At 42.3% G+C, this 17410-nt stretch overlaps 2 protein-coding genes across 3 annotated transcripts; one reads left to right on the plus strand and one right to left on the minus strand.

The window, feature by feature from the left end:
- The first annotated feature begins 1533 nt into the window (after positions 1-1533).
- LOC140377838 (N-acyl-aromatic-L-amino acid amidohydrolase (carboxylate-forming) B-like) lies at positions 1534-12374 on the plus strand. 2 transcript variants are annotated; one of them, XM_072463445.1, is made up of 7 exons: positions 1534-1584; positions 3506-3732; positions 5557-5749; positions 6641-6734; positions 7106-7213; positions 7287-7399; positions 12069-12374. In XM_072463445.1, the coding sequence occupies exons 2-7, from the start codon at positions 3506-3508 to the stop codon at positions 12267-12269; spliced, it is 936 nt and encodes a 311-aa protein (XP_072319546.1). In that variant the 5' UTR covers positions 1534-1584; the 3' UTR covers positions 12270-12374. The 2 variants fall into 2 exon arrangements, with proteins under 2 accessions (XP_072319546.1, XP_072319545.1); XM_072463444.1 differs by lacking the exon at positions 1534-1584 and adding an exon at positions 1896-2022.
- A 65-nt stretch (positions 12375-12439) lies between these two features.
- On the minus strand, positions 12440-16304 carry LOC140377814 (claudin domain-containing protein 1-like). The gene is made up of 4 exons (XM_072463398.1): positions 15902-16304; positions 15604-15711; positions 15376-15513; positions 12440-13463 (listed from the first exon to the last, which is right to left on the minus strand). The coding sequence occupies exons 1-4, from the start codon at positions 16179-16181 to the stop codon at positions 13243-13245; spliced, it is 747 nt and encodes a 248-aa protein (XP_072319499.1). The 5' UTR covers positions 16182-16304; the 3' UTR covers positions 12440-13242.
- Between the last annotated feature and the right edge of the window lie 1106 nt (positions 16305-17410).

The raw sequence follows: 17410 nt of genomic DNA on the forward strand, positions 1-17410 counted from the left end.
CAATGGTCAATAAATGACAAGCAGATAAACCAACATTCACAGAAAATAAGCAAATGGACAACTGTCCAGGGGAATCACGTTTCCTTAGACCCACTTTCTCAGCAGGATAAGGTGAGGGAAGGGGAGGATGGGTCCAAATGTCAGGCTCAGGGAACAGGCCACTCTAAGAACAGCTGAACTTAAACTGTGGGTTTTGCTTCAGTTGCTAAAGGTCTGATCATAAGCGAATTCAAAGAGGAACGTTTTAAGCCTGGTCTTAAATGAAGAAGAAATGACTTAAACATGGACAGGAGCTGCTTCCATAACTGGAGCTTGGTCGTACGCTCTCCTCCTGCTGTGCTTTTATAGACTCTAGGAACCACCAATAGCAGCATTTTGGCTCATTTATGTTTTTTATGTCAGCGGGAGGATTTTAAATTTAATTATTTACTTGCAAATGTGCTGCATCTGTGCACAAAACCAGTAGGTCACTAAGTGCTTCCTCCCAGCAGGATCTCATCATCCCCAGAACGCTCCTCTGGGACCGCTCCACTTCAAATGTCATTGTGCCACTCCCATTTCAAAAAAGGTCAGGACTGTGAAGTTACAGCTAATTACTGTATATTGTGTGTGTGTGTGTGTGTGTGTGTGTGTGTGTGTGTGTGTGTGTGTGGGTGTATGTGTGTGTGTGTGGGTGTATGTGTGTGTGTGTGTGTGGGGGGTGTTTGTGTGTGTGTGTGTGTGTGTGTGTGTATGTGTGTGTGTGTGTGTGTGTGTATGTGTGTGTCTGTGTGTGTGTGTAACGGCCTGCTCACTGGCCTCTCCAAACGAGTTGTAAAACAGGTCCTGACTAGAACCAGGAAGTATGATCACATTAGTCCTGTTCTCAGGTCTCTGCACTGGCTCCCTGTGGCTCAGAGAATAGACTTTAAAGCAGCTCTGCTTGTGCACAAGTCTCTCCATGGCCTAGCACCAAAGTACATCTTGGATATGTTAGTGCCATATGAACCATCTCAGACTTTGAGGACCTCAGGGACCGGCCTCCTGCTGGTGCCAGAGTCAGGACTAAACATGGGGAATCTGCATTTCAGTTTTATGCAGTTAAAATTTGGAACAGTCTTCCTGAAGATGTGAGACAGGCTTATACTCTGACAATGTTGACAAAATGACAAAATCTAAGCTAAAAACAGTTTTGTTTAGCTGCGCATATGACTGAAAGGATTTTTTTTCTTTGCACTCTTCTCTTTTGTTTGTGATTTTATTAGTTTAGACAATCAGTTGGATTGATATTTTTTAATTTAGTTAATTTTATTGTATTTCTGTTTCTGTAATTTCTTTGTGATTTTAATGCATTTTTCCTGCTGTGTGAAGCACTTTGAGTTGCCTTGTGTATGAAATGTGCTCTACAAATAAACTTGCCTTGCCTTGCCTATTTTGCCTCCAAATATGAAGACCCTGTACAATTGCTACACAAAACAGGTTGGACATTTCAGGCATCAGGCAAGAGCTCCCCTTTTACCCCCAGACAGAGTTTGACCGTGCAAAGCGGAACACATGGACAGGATTGAAGGGATTGGGTCTACAGGAACTGGAGCTTAACGCACTGTAAGTAAATTGGGTGACATCTGAGTGAAAAAATTAGCATGAAAAAGTGCAGTGTGCCCATGGCAAGTACCAAGACTTTTTGTGCTTTTAACAATTCACGCTTCTCGTTGTTAACCTGAAACTCTAGTGCGTCTATAGGATCCACACCTATTGTTCTTTCAAAGCTTTAACTTCAGATGTTAATACTTTTTGGTCCCTTCATTCGCAGGCGGTGCAAGGACGGCTCCTTGTGGCACAGCTTGAAAAACAAGTTGAAATTTGAGCTCCCAAACTTTAACAGGAGTTCAAGTTGTTGAAGGGAAGAGCATATGATTCAGAGCGGGCAGTTTTCACTCGGGTCAGTGAGGAGCTTTGGCTCTGCCCCTCAGGTTGTTATTTTGTTTCCTGTTACGTTTTTAGGGTCAAAGTTTGCTGCAGTTCAGAGCGCTTTACACAGAGGTAAGAGTCACACTTTCAAGTCTTGTTGAAGCAAATGGTCTGTTTATAAAATAGAATGAGTTTCCTCTGAAGAGTTCATGTTTCACACTCTTCCTCTAATGCCAGTTGAGATGTTTTTGCAGGGCATAAGTGTGTTGTGGATTTCATTGTTGGCTCTTGCTGTTTAGCAGTGTTAAAGTTGAATCAGTTTCTGCTTGAAATGGGACCAGCTCAAGGTTACGATAACATAGTAACACGCTCTCTTCCTTTAAACCTATACTAATATTAGTTTTATACAAACTCACTGGGAATTATTGATTGAATAATGATTATTGTTTTTACCATGGATACATCAGACCACAAAGTTTGTTAAAAAGAAAAAGGAAAAGAAGATGTGCCTTAAACAACTGAAAGAAGTTGACGTGGCATCAGGATTTGTATCTGTTTGTCTTAATGCTCTCTGTAGTCATAACAATGATTAATAGTCCTAGTAAGTGTTTGAAAATGGCCAAAGTGCCTAACTGCTGGTGTTTGCAGGAGATGTCTGTAATAACTCACCAAACACCAGTGTTACCTCCACACATATCTGTTCTTCTGTATGTTAAACTGATTAGTACCTTATTGATAGAAATGGGTTAGTTGTTGCTACATTTTAACTTGTGGGTGCCCCTCATTCGTCCAGGAGTGTCCCATTATTGCCTGATCAGCCAGTCACAACACTTATTGATAGACTGAATGTAGGAGGGACTGGTTGGTCAGGCAAGCTCCTTTGTAGAAAAAGATTCAGTTGTTGTCAGATGACTATAACTGGACACTGACTGAGAATGACCCTTGGACTCTCATCCAAGGGTCATTCTCAATCTGTCTGCCCACCGGACTAATCTTTGTATGCTAACTGTCCTGCAATGGGCTATCAACATCCTATTGTACGCTAATTAGCATGTACTCATCAGTGGGCGTCTCCCGCTCCTTGGCTTCAGCACACTATTATACACGACCGGTAGGTTGAACCTTAAATCTCCATTTGTGTTTAAAGATGGCTTCTCTTTTTTAACAAAAAATGCCTCCTTGACTCCTCTGTCAAACCATATCTTCTCCTGCTTAATCTTCACCTCACTGTCTTTGATAGAGTGGTTTGTGGCTTTAAGATGAAGGTGCATGGCGCCCTGAAGTCCTGAATTTACATGTCTTCTGTCCTGATAAAGCCTCTTGTGAAGTGGCTGTTTAGTCTCACCTATGTACCGCTCTTTACAATGTTCCTCACTGCATTGGATTGAATAAATTACATTGCTCTGTTTTTGTGTTGCATCTTGTCTTTAGGGTGAACCAGTTTTTGCCTTAAAGTGTCGCCTGGTTTAAAATAAACAGGGATTTCGTGCTGACTAATAATTCTTTGCAGTTGATGACTGAATCTCTTTCTGCATTTGTCTGTGACCTTCAAACATCAAATGAAAAACTTACTGTACCTTGTCACATCAGCTAAGTTTATTTTTCCCCGCTCTAGATGGACCATATCTCCTTCCCGCCTTTCTCCCGTGTTGTGATCAGCGGTGGCACACATGGAAATGAGTTGTCCGGAGTATACTTAGTGCAAGAAATGCAGAGGCACAACGTCGCTCAGGTGGGCTCGCTCTCCATCAGCTCCGTGTTGAACAATCCTCCAGCCATTCATGCCTGCAGGAGATACATGGACAAAGACCTCAATCGATGTTTTACAGATGCCTTATTGAGGTAAGAAAAATTGCACAAAATCTTGACTTAAGACGAGACACTGCAGGTGAATAGAGAAAAATCTTAACTTTTTCATTGTAAGACATTCTCCTTTCTTATATAAGTGACACATTCTAGATTTGCCTCATGTCGTGTTCAGGGGGAGGTCTGCAGCTGTGCATCCAGCTCACGCTCTAACGCTCTAACTCTCTAACTCTCTAACTCTCTAACTCTATAACTCTATAACTCTATAACTCTCTAACTGTTCTCTTGACAAGTGTTGAGAGACTTAGATCAAGGCTTTTTGTTGATTGCACTCATTTTACAATGTCTGCCTACATTTTCTTCTGTATTGCATGTTTCTGTTTATTTTGTGTTGTTTATTTACTCTGCATGTCCAAGACAAAAGCATGCTATAGTGTGGGTGGTATAAACATACCTACGCACACTTGCAAATGCATGTACTCACATACAGACAGGCTTACACACATGCGTGTGATTGTGTGTGTGTGCGTGTGTGTGTGTGTGTGTGTGTGTGCATGTGTTTGTGTGTTTGCATGTGTGTGCGTGTGTTTGCGTGTGTGTGTGCGTGTGTTTGCGTGTGTGTGTGCGTGTGTTTGTGTGTTTGCATGTGTGTGCGTGTGTTTGCGTGTGTGTGCGTGTGTTTGCGTGTGTGTGTGCGTGTGTTTGCGTGTCTGTGTGCGTGTGTGTGTGTTTGCGTGTGTGCGTTTGTGTGTGTGTGTTTGTGTGTGTGTGCGTGTGTGTGTGCATGTGTTTGTGTGTTTGCATGTGTGTGCGTGTGTTTGCGTGTGTGTGTGCGTGTATTTGCGTGTGTGTGTGCGTGTGTTTGCGTGCGTGTGTGTGTGTTTGCGTGTGTGCGTTTGTGTGTGTGTGCGTGTGTTTGCGTGTGTGTGTGTGTTTGCGTGTGTTTGCGTGTGTGCGTTTGTGCGTGTGTTTGTGTGTGTGTGTGTGTGTTTGCGTGTGTTTGCGTGTGTGTGTGTGCGTGTGTTTGCGTGTGTGCGTGTGTTTGCGTGTGTTTGTCTGTGTGTGTGTGTGTGTGTGTGCATTTGCGTGTGTGTGCGTGTGTGTGTGTGTGTTTGCGTGTGTGTGCGTGTGTGTGCGTGTGTTTGTGTACGACACTGAGCATCTTGAAATGTGTGTGAAGTTGTTTGCTGTTGTTGGGAAGGTCCAGATTTGCGGCAGATGCCAAAAACTAAATGTTTGGGCATAAATTTCATGGTGTCAAAAAATATTTAATGTAATAGAAAATGTTACAATTATTTTTTTCCCTTAAAAATAATACTATTTATGTTCCATCTATTGTATTTTTGGGGAATAGACAACAGGGTATTGGATTTTTTAAACATTTAAACACAACTATTTTATTTGTTCAACAGCAGCTGGTTCAAGGACAGTGGGATGAGAGTAGGTGCTTTAAGCTTTTGCTTATACACCTTTTGGGTATTGTTTAATGTTTTTGTATATACATATATATATATATATATTTCTGTTGCATGTACTCTACGAGTTTCACAAATAAAGAAATCAATGAAATTTCCCTCTGTGGGGCAATAACGTGTAATTTACTTTAACTTATCTAACTTATATTTAAAAAATGTGCACATATTTGGGACATATAAATTTGAAAAATTCACATGTCCCAAATATTCTTCATTTTGTTAACATATTAGAACAAAAAATACAAATATCTTATTTAATATTTGAGGAAACTATATTGAAAATTGGCATTTTGAAATCTGTAGTTATCTCATTATTTCTTGTTAAAACTTATTTAAATCAGGCACATGACATTTCGGATGTAGTGTTGAAACGGTGGTGTTGCAGTGCGGCCCTCACAGACGCCTCACCCTCTGAACTGAGGAGAGCGCATGAGCTGAACGCTCTGCTCGGCCCCAAAGGCAGTGAGCGGGCTGTGGACCTGCTGTGTGACCTGCACAACACGACCTCCAACATGGGCCTGTGCTTCATCATTGACTCCATCGACTTGATCTCCCTCCACATCGCCAAATATGTGCAGGTACCAAACAAGCAAGCAATTGTTTGGGGGAAAAGGAAAGGTGTATCCCGATATCCTCAGATAGAATATTATGTAAATTAAACAGAAATGCAATAAAACATGTCTTAGGTGAGGTTTAACTATCAAACAAATGTGAAATGTCTGAAAATGTTATCACAAAAGTGCAGCAATATCACTTTATACCCTTTATAGGTTTACAACATACATTTTTGCAGCATTATTTTACTGTAAACAATACACTTCATTTTCCATATACCTTCAAACAATATTCACAATATAACCTACATTTTGATTTACAGCTCAGCCCAAAAACTAAAAAATAATAACTGTGACCATTTTACACATCTTACCTTATAATTAAGTCAATCTAAGTGAAAAGGGTGTTTATCTCTAGCTGGCATTCACGTTAATGGCTCATTCAAACAGTTTGCTTTCATAAACTAGAGACGAATGAGAATTTTTAAAAATATTTTGCTGTTTTTGGTGATGATTAATCGTCGATGATCGTTGAATTGTGATGTTTCTTCTGACAATAACCGGAACAGCAACATTTGAAACGGTGGAAGCCCTACTCCAGACAGTGTTGTTAAATGCTGTCTTGCTTCCTCATTAAGCGTGCATTTGTGTGCCTTATATGAGAGCAGAATGATTACATTACACCTACAATGATTAAACATGTTCATAGTTTAGCTGCGCATACGACTGAACAGATTCGATTTGCATTCTTCTCTTTTTTTTCTCAAACAGTTGTGTGATTTCTGTCACGTCTTTGCGATTTTAATGCATTTTTTTTCCTGTTGTGTGGAGCATTTTCCTTTGTGCTCTACAAACAAACGTGCCTAAAAGCTGAGAAAACCACATGCCATATTTCATTTATCATTTCCTCTTTAGAGCAAGATGCCTTCTGCTCCTACAAGAGTGATCCACCTCGACGTTTCCAAATCGGAGGCATATTCTGTAGATTCCGTGGCAAAACACGGCTTTTGTAAGTGAAGTTACAGTAATGTCTGTGTATATATGCGTTCCAACATCCGGGAACTTGTGCAGTGGCAACCGAGTCCGCCATTTTGAAAGGGGCACAACAGCACGTATACTACATACGAAATCCAGGAAATATGAGGCCAAAATGCCAAAAACCTGCGTTCTGTTAGGACATCGCTCTGTTGACTGACCAAGAAATGATAGCTTTGTCGTGTACCTTAGTTTGCCGTTATAATCTAAAGAATCAAAGTATTCATAGCTCATTATGCCGTAGAAAAGGATGCAGTCGTGTTGGTTTTTATATATCGCGTGCCCCTTTTAAAATGGCCGCTATGGGGAAGTCCCAAACTTTTAACCGCCTTTACTTGACTCTAGCCATCGAAGTTGGCCCTCAGCCACACGGAGTGCTCAGGGCGGACATTTACAACATGATGAAAGAGGCGGTGGATCACACTTTAGAATGGATCAACCGATTTAATGCAGGTCAGGACCTTTGTCGCATTATGTTTTGATGACGTGCCGATCCGAGCCTGTAACGGTTGACGTTTGTTGCCAGGCGCATCATTTGAAGGAGGCGACATGGAGGTGTTTGGGCACGAGAAGAGCGTGGACTACCCCCGAGACCCCGAGACTGGTCAACTTGTGGCTGCCGTTCACCCCGAGCTACAGGTCAGCTATCTGCCCGTTAAAGGAGACACACAGTGAGGAAGAGTTTGAACTGGCTGTGATTTGGCAGGTTCCCACTTAAAAAATATATGGAGGGAAACACATTGTATGTTTTTTAAATACTTTACTTGTATGTTAATGCTGCAGTATTAGTATTTGAACGCATATAGACCTCACATGGACCACACATAGAACTCACATAGACCACACATAGAACTCACATAGACCACACATAGAACTCACATAGACCACACATAGAACTCACATGGACCACACATAGAACTCACATGGACCACACATAGAACTCACATGGACCACACATAGAACTCACATAGACCACACATAGAACTCACATGGACCACACATAGAACTCACATGGACCACACATAGAACTCACATGGACCACACATAGAACTCACATAGACCACACATAGAACTCACATAGACCACACATAGAACTCACATAGACCACACATAGAACTCACATGGACCACACATAGAACTCACATGGACCACACATAGAACTCACATGGACCTCACATAGACCACACATGGACCTCACATAGACCACAGATGGACCTCACATTGACCTCACAAAGACCTCACATAGACCTCACATAGACCTCACATGGACCACACATAGAACTCACATGGACCACACATAGAACTCACATGGACCACACATGGACCTCACATGGACCTCACATAGAACTCACATAGACCACACATAGAACTCAAATGGACCACACATAGAACTCACATGGACCACACATAGAACTCACATAGACCTCACATGGACCTCACATAGACCACACATGGACCTCACAAAGACCTCACATAGACCTCACATGGACCACACATAGAACTCACATGGACCACACATAGAACTCACATGGACCACACATAACTCACATGGACCACACATAGAACTCACATAGACCACACATAGACCACACATAGACCTCACATGGACCTCACATAGACCACACATGGACCTCACATAGACCACACATAGACCACACATAGACCTCACATGGACCTCACATAGACCACACATGGACCTCACATAGAACTCACATAGAACTCAAATGGACCACACATAGAACTCACATGGACCACACATAGACCTCACATAGAACTCACATAGACCTCACATAGAACTCACATAGACCTCACATAGAACTCACATAGACCTCACATGGACCACACAGAACTCACATGGACCACACAGAACTCACATAGACCTCACATGGACCTCACATAGACCACACATGGACCTCACATAGACCACACATGGACCACACATGGACCACACATAGACCTCACATAGAACTCACATAGACCTCACATAGAACTCACATAGACCTCACATGGACCTCACACAGACCACACATGGACCTCACATAGACCACACATGGACCTCACATGGACCTCACACAGACCACACATGGACCTCACATAGACCACACATGGACCTCACATAGACCACACATGGACCTCACATAGACCACACATAGAGCTCACATAGACCACACATGGACCTCACATGGACCACACATGGACCTCACATAGACCACACATGGACCTCACATAGACCACACATAGAACTCACATAGACCTCACAGACCTCACATAGACCTCACATAGACCTCACATAGACCTCACAGACCTCACATAGACCTCACAGACCACACATAGACCACACATGGACCACACATGGAACTCACATAGACCTCACAGACCTCACATGGACCTCACATAGACCTCACAGAGACCTCACATAGAACTCACATAGACCTCACATGGACCTCACATAGACCACACATAGACCTCACATAGACCTCACATGGACCTCACATAGACCACACATAGACCTCACATAGAACTCACATAGACCTCACATAGAACTCACATAGACCTCACATGGACCACACAGAACTCACATGGACCACACAGAACTCACATAGACCTCACATGGACCTCACATAGACCACACATGGACCTCACATAGACCACACATGGACCACACATGGACCACACATAGACCTCACATAGAACTCACATAGACCTCACATAGAACTCACATAGACCTCACATGGACCTCACACAGACCACACATGGACCTCACATAGACCACACATGGACCTCACATAGACCACACATGGACCTCACATAGACCACACATAGAGCTCACATAGACCACACATGGACCTCACATGGACCACACATGGACCTCACATAGACCACACATGGACCTCACATAGACCACACATAGAACTCACATAGACCTCACAGACCTCACATAGACCTCACATAGACCTCACATAGACCTCACAGACCTCACATAGACCTCACAGACCACACATAGACCTCACATAGACCTCACATAGACCACACATAGACCACACATAGACCACACATGGACCACACATGGAACTCACATAGACCTCACAGACCTCACATGGACCTCACATAGACCTCACAGAGACCTCACATAGAACTCACATAGACCTCACATGGACCTCACATAGACCACACATAGACCTCACATAGACCTCACATGGACCTCACATAGACCACACATAGACCTCACATAGACCTCACAGACCTCACATGGACCTCACATAGACCTCACAGAGACCTCACATAGACCACACATGGACCTCACATAGAACTCACATAGAACTCACATAGACCTCACATAGAACTCACATAGACCAATCATAGAACTCACATGGACCACACATGGACCACCCATAGACCTCACATGGACCACATATGGACCACACATAGACCTCACATAGACCTCACATAGACCACACAGACCTCACATAGACCTCACATAGAGCTCACATAGACCTCACATAGACCACACATAGACCTCACATGGACCACACATAGACCACACATGGACCACACATGGACCTCACATAGAACTCACATAGACCTCACAGACCTCACATAGACCTCACATAGACCACACATGGACCTCACATAGACCTCACAGAGACCTCACATGGACCACACATAGAACTCACATAGACCTCACAGACCTCACATAGACCTCACATAGACCACACATGGACCTCACATAGACCTCACAGAGACCTCACATAGACCTCACAGAGACCTCACATGGACCACACATAGACCTCACATAGACCTCACATAGAGCTCACATGGACCACACATAGACCACACATGGACCACACATGGACCTCACATAGAACTCACATGGACCTCACATAGAACTCACATGGACCTCACATAGACCACACATGGACCTCACATGGACCTCATATGGACCACACACAGACCACACATAGAGCTCACATAGACCTCACATAGACCACACAGACCACACATAGAGCTCACATGGACCTCACATAGAACTCACATAGACCTCACATAGACCACACATAGAGCTCACATAGACCTCACATGGACCACACATAGAGCTCACATAGACCTCACATGGACCACACATAGACCTCACATAGACCTCACATAGACCACACATGGACCACACATAGATCTCACATAGACCACACATGGACCTCACATAGACCACACATAGACCTCACATAGACCACACAGACCACACATAGACCACACATAGAGCTCACATAGACCTCACATAGACCACACATGGACCACACATAGACCACACATAGACCTCACATAGACCACACATGGACCACACATAGACCTCACATAGACCTCACATAGACCACACATAGACCTCACATAGACCACACAGACCACACATAGACCTCACATAGACCTCACATAGACCTCACATAGACCTCACATAGACCTCACATAGACCACACAGACCACACATAGACCACACATAGACCACACATAGACCTCACATAGACCACACAGACCACACATAGACCACACATAGAGCTCACATAGACCTCACATAGACCACACATGGACCACACATAGACCACACATGGACCACACATAGACCTCACATAGACCGGTGTGTGCTTTTCCAAATCATGGCCAATCCACTGAATTTAGCCGAGACTGACTTTAATCAAGTTGTTGCATCTTAACAATGATCAGTGGAAAAACGATGTGCCTGAGCTCAATTTTGTGTCATGGCAAACGCCTTGAATAGTTTGCTTTTTAAATATTTTTTTAATAGATTTGCTAAGAATTCTAACAACCTTCTTTCAAGTTGTCATTATGGGTATTGTTTGTATAATTCTGATGCAAATAATGAATTTAATCCATTATGGGATGAGGCTGTGAGAAAATGTGGATACATAACAGCAATAACATAATTAGATCATCCTTTGCCATTTTGTCCCCGCCTCTTCGCCGCGGCATTTCCCCCGTAACGAGCAGTAAATTGTCACGCGCACGTTTTTATTTTTGAAAAGTGGTCGTGTGACAGTTTAGAACCCAACTCGTATCGCTCCCAAGTCTTCATTTATCAAGTAATTGCAACCAAGTGCGGGGTGTAGGCGGGGATGGGGGTAGGTGAAAACAGGAATGTTAAAAGTTCATTCAAGTTGATTTTACAGAATAAAATAAATGTAAAGAATCCACTTGACAGTTCAGTGCAGATCCCTCGAGTGCGGAGTGCATTTTACATCATATTTATCATTTACATTACTGGAGTCTGTTTGAGTGACACTTGGTTTTGTTTCTCCAGGACAACGACTTCAAGCTCCTGCAGCACGGCGACCCCATTTTTATGTCATTCACTGGCGACACGGTGAATTACGAAGGAGAGGAACTTTACCCATTCTTTATCAATGAATGTGCATATTATGAGAAGAAGATTGCCTTTCACTTGGCCAAAAGACCAACAGTAACTCTTCCACCAATAAGCATGAAGAAAGACGAAAATTAACTCTCTTGAAAGATGCTGATGCACGCAATGATCAGAACTATGCAAACGGCACGCTGCTCAATCAAAAAGGCACGAGATTTCATTGAGATGACCAATTTTATATCATAGACGGTGCCATTTTGTTGGTGTGAAATGACACGTAAATGACATATGAATAAATCACAGAATAATTTTAAGATGTTTTATTAATATGGAATTCAAATGTGCTTTGGTTTCAGACAAAAGACAGCACACATTTATGATGAAGAACAAAATGATCACAAAAGCATTTTTACCATTAAATGCTACACAGAAATATTCTGGATACAAAGTAAGTCAAGCAAAAAGTATATTCCAGCTCAGGCAAAAAAAGCTTGAAATGGTTTGTTTTGGCGACTATTTCTCTCTTGTTTTGAAGGCATTAGAGTTGAATTTAAAAAGAAATAGCTTCGACTTGCAGTTAATAACCAGGAATGTATCATTGTCTACTTTAAATTATCACATGTAGATACCTGGTGAGAAAAGAGCAGCTTACGTAGCATTAATCTAGAACGCCAACAGTGCATTACAATTGTATTCATATTATTACTCTATCAAAACTAGAAACAGGTGGCTGTGTTTAAGACCTACCAATATTTAAGTCATCAATTACCACAGAAGACCGAGTACCACAGTTGGCAAAACAATGCAGTTAAAAAGGCATGCTAATATATTAAATAAACACAAATAATTTATCAAGTTAAAGAACGTTAAACTTGAACAGTGTGCAGCAAAATAAGGACAATGTGGTGAGCAGCTTAACAATACAACAAAGGCAACACAAAAGGCCCCACACACCCAAATAAAAATCTACAATTAGAGAAAAAAGATGGAGTAATAAAAAAAACACACAAGATCTCGTTCTGGCTATGAATGTGTTGGAAAACCCAATGCGTTTACGTGTGATTTTTCCATTTGCTGTTGACAAGGAAGTCAGTGGAGTTGGTTTAAAGTACTAGGCCACTCTGTACGCGGTCATGCGAGTGTAGTTTTTGCGGTGACTTCTCGCTGCCCACAGAAACAAAGCAGCAGCCATCATCTGCAGAGGGAAGGAGATGAGAGCGAGGTAAAGGGACCAGCCTAGTGTCCCGTCCACTCCCTCTGGGGGGGGGCTAAACTGGCGGAGGAGGTCGACGCCGGCCAGGAAGCAGCACACAGCGCCCAGGGTGCACAAACCTGAAACGTAATACTCAGAATATGAAAGGTGTATTGTGTATGGCTGATATAGATAACACAAATGGTACAGCAGTGCCACATCTCCTTTTCTATAAAGACAAAAATACTATATTTGAGTAATATGGCTGAAACAACTAGAATAGATGGTTGAAATAAACAACAACTAATTTAACAATAGATTATGTGCCAAGAGAAGAAGATTTTTATTAGAAACACATGACGGATCTAAATATGTATGTTGAGATGTTTGTGATGAAAGTTCATCTGTGAATTAGGGCTGAAACCAGTTTAAGACATGCCCTGTTAACTAAAAAGAGCAGACTAAAACTAACGGCACTCCCAAAATTCCAGCTGACTTGCACTAAGCATTCACCTTTCTACTGTTGTGCGCATCAGTTCTTTCACATACTTTAGAGGAACACCATGTTCCACAAGTGGGAGGGCGGAGCCACAAGTGGGAGGGCGGAGCCACAAGTGGGAGGGCCGGGCCGTAAATCAAGGGATCAAAAGATTGAGTCATATGAAATCTTCTGTTATTTTTTGAATCAAGAGTCCACAGTTGATCCTCTGTCAGCAAAAACGTGGTTTTGAGCAGAGGCCAGACTTTGGAGGAGAACTGTAAATAAGATAAGATGACCTTTTTGTACCACAATGTGGAAATTTCAGTGTTGCAACACAAATTATTTTTAAATTATTCGTGAAAATGACACAGATCAAGTCTGTATAGTTTGTCCATGAAATCATTACTAAAAGCCATTTTTACTTTGTTTTTGGAAATACCGATCAATATGAGGGAACAAAGTGTTGATCTTTTTTTTCCATTTTGCTCAGCCCTAGGCAGTGATTGTCCCATTCCCAAATCCAGGGCTCCAAAAACTTTAACTTAAATGACTTTTTCCCAGTGAAACACGCCCATCTACTCTTTGTGAACTTGCCACAACCCCATATTTTGGCAAACTGTCTTTTAGATCATTTTAACCTTGATCCTGGGTTAGTTGGTTGGATTTTAGCACCACAAGTGAAAAGTATCAGTGTTAATGGACTTTTATCAGGCAATCTATACACTTCCACAGGGGCACCACAAAAGTGCATCTTCTCTCCTCTTCTTTTCATTTTGTTCTCTAAAAAGTGGCGACGTATCTATAGCAACAGGTCTATCGTCCTCTAAAGTAATGAAAATGATCATGGTCCTGTTGTAAATGACTTGTGGTAAATGATGTGAGGAGTCTAAGGACACGATTATTGATGTCAACCAGAGATTGTACGGTTTACAGTTTGTACCGTCATTACTAACATTGACAAGACCATTATGACTCTTTATGACCGAGCTTCTATTGAATCTATTTTGCCATTTTGTTTGGTTTCAATGGTCTTTCTATCAAAAAAAGAAAACAATTAGAATCGCCTTTCCCAAAAAAAATTGTCCTGTAAAGTGATCGGAGCTGCATTCTGAGTCTCCGAACTCCAGGCAGACCCAACGCTTGGCCTGGGCCTTAGTTACTGATGTGCAATGATTCACAGCTTCTCTCAGGGCAAAAGTTCCTGGTGTCAAGATGTAAAACAAAGCACTTCAAAAACAGCTTCATCTCAGCAGCCGTTTGCTGAATAAGCCATAACTTTCACCTTGATTGTTCATCTGTGTGATCCTTTTTGTGCCGACTGTAAAAGTTGAGTTTTGGGCTCTTTTCAAGATCTTTAAATCAACACTAGGTTACTTTTTAATTGTTTTTCATCTATGACCTTACGTTTGTTTTTATTTTATTATGTGTGGTATGAAAGCCAAAGCAAACAATTCTACCGACGGGTATAAATAAAGTGACCTGATCCTACATAAAAACACACATTCACAATACAAAGACTTATCAGTTAATTGAAATAAAAATACAGGTGGAAAGATTGAAATTCCTTGTACCTGCCAGAAGGTGGAGGACTCCAACCCCCAGAGTCGGGGTGAAACTTCGGCACAGGCAGGCACACACTCCAACCAGACCACTAAGAAACACCAACGCCAGGGACACCAAGGGCAGGAGAAACTGGCACCTCCACAGGTCTGGAGAGGAGTAAGATTACATTATTCATCTGAAGTGCATAGTAAAGGTGATTTAATACACACCCCAGTAACAGGCATTAAGTCTCTCACATGTTCTTAGAAGATCCTCCTCACTGTTGTGGTTGCCAGGATGTTTGTACTTTGAGGAAAACTGCTGTTGAAGCGTGAAGCTCACACAGTGAGTCTCCAGTTTGGGATCTGCAATTGACGTACAACAGCAACTATAAATGCAGATCTAAGCATTGCATCTTCATCTTGCCTTCATGGACCAGCCAAACTATAAATGTATCTCTGTTGCACATGCAAGTCAGCGTTTTGGTAGAACAATCAGTTATTTAGAGCAGTAAATAGTCCCGATTGGAGTGACAGAGTGGTCGTGTGTCAGTACCTGGCTCTTTGTACCAGAGGGACAGCCTGGGAACCCGGATGCACCTCCACCACAGGCCCAGGGTCCCGTTCAGCCGGTACATAGTGTCACTGTAGCTCTTCTCGTCGAAGTCCCCGAAGTCTTCCTTGAGCTCGGACACGTTCCTCCCCTCGCGTTTGATGGGTGGGCTGTTGAACTGGTACCAGTGCTGCGTCCCCGCCGCCACAGACAGATACACCGCGGCCAGCAGACTCAGCACGGAGCCGATCACCAGCGCCGTGGCGTAACGATTATCCACCATGGTCTGCGCTTTAACAGGACAGTTTTATACCTGGTTACGAACCGTGTGAGTGGTGCTATCGAGCATCACTCCAGCTCATGTGGTCCCATTGTTATTGTCCCGCAGTAACAGTGCAATGTCCTCCTGAAGAGCAGAGACACAACACAGATGTTTGTTAGCTTCTGCTCCCACAGCGTTTGCATAGGGCGTGTTTGTGTTGTATTGAACACATACTGATAAACTCTTGGATTGAGCCAACAAACACTGCTGTATGCGAGAGTTTTCAATACGAAATAGAATATCTTACGTTGCGTCAACGTGTGAGCAAACTTAAAGCGACACTCGTGTTTATAGTGTAAGGAAAAAAGCTATGTAATTGTCACAATCGCACGTGCGCAGAGAGTATACTATTCTGTCGTAGCTTTGGTTGTGTTTAATAAACCGTAGATGAATATTTACCTGTTTTCAGTGATAAAGTGCAGCAGTTTTCACTTTCGGCTCCACGGGCCTTCGCTGTTTCCTCTATTTTCTTTCTTTGAATGATTTCCGGCAGGATTTACGCAGGAAAGCGCAATGCTGCCACCCACAGGTAAGAGCAGGTACTACTGACGTTAGAGGGAATTAAAGAGAGAACATTCAGAGAACATGGTTGTAATTGATGACAACACACAATCATTACCCTGCAAACACTGGGCAAAAACTCATGTAATGTACAGAATAAATATTTGACCAATAAAACTATATGAGAGCACCTTTGTTCTGTTTTGTTTTGTTCATGTTTAGAGAGTCAAATATTTTTTTGTTTTTTTTGTGTGTAAATTCTGCATAAACGTTGACTATGAGGGAGTATCAATAGTGTGACTGTACAACAGGTTTAATAACACCAAATAAAGTAAAAATTCGAAAATGGTCAGTTTTTTTTAGAAATGATTATTATATTATAAAAAAAAAATTCTCCCCTTTTACCCTTTCTCTTTATTTATTCATTAATTTTCTACCACTTGTTTCCATCAGGGGTCGCGGGTGACTGGAGCCTATCCCAGTGACTTTGGGCCTTAGGCAGGAAACACCCTGGACCAACTTGTCGCAGGGTTAACATAGAGACATAGACATTACAGACAAACATTCACTCTCACATTCATTCACTAGGGCCAATTTAGAGTTACCAATTTCAGTCACCATCAATAATCAAATATGCTTTGGGGAATTGCAATGTGAGCAAAGCAAGTTTACTGTCCACCAATTCTAAA

The sequence above is a fragment of the Eucyclogobius newberryi genome, unplaced genomic scaffold (assembly GCF_026437365.1).
Source record: "Eucyclogobius newberryi isolate DKJ021-1_F unplaced genomic scaffold, fEucNew1.0.hap1 SCAF_4, whole genome shotgun sequence".
NCBI classification, from domain to species: Eukaryota; Metazoa; Chordata; class Actinopteri; order Gobiiformes; family Gobiidae; genus Eucyclogobius; species Eucyclogobius newberryi.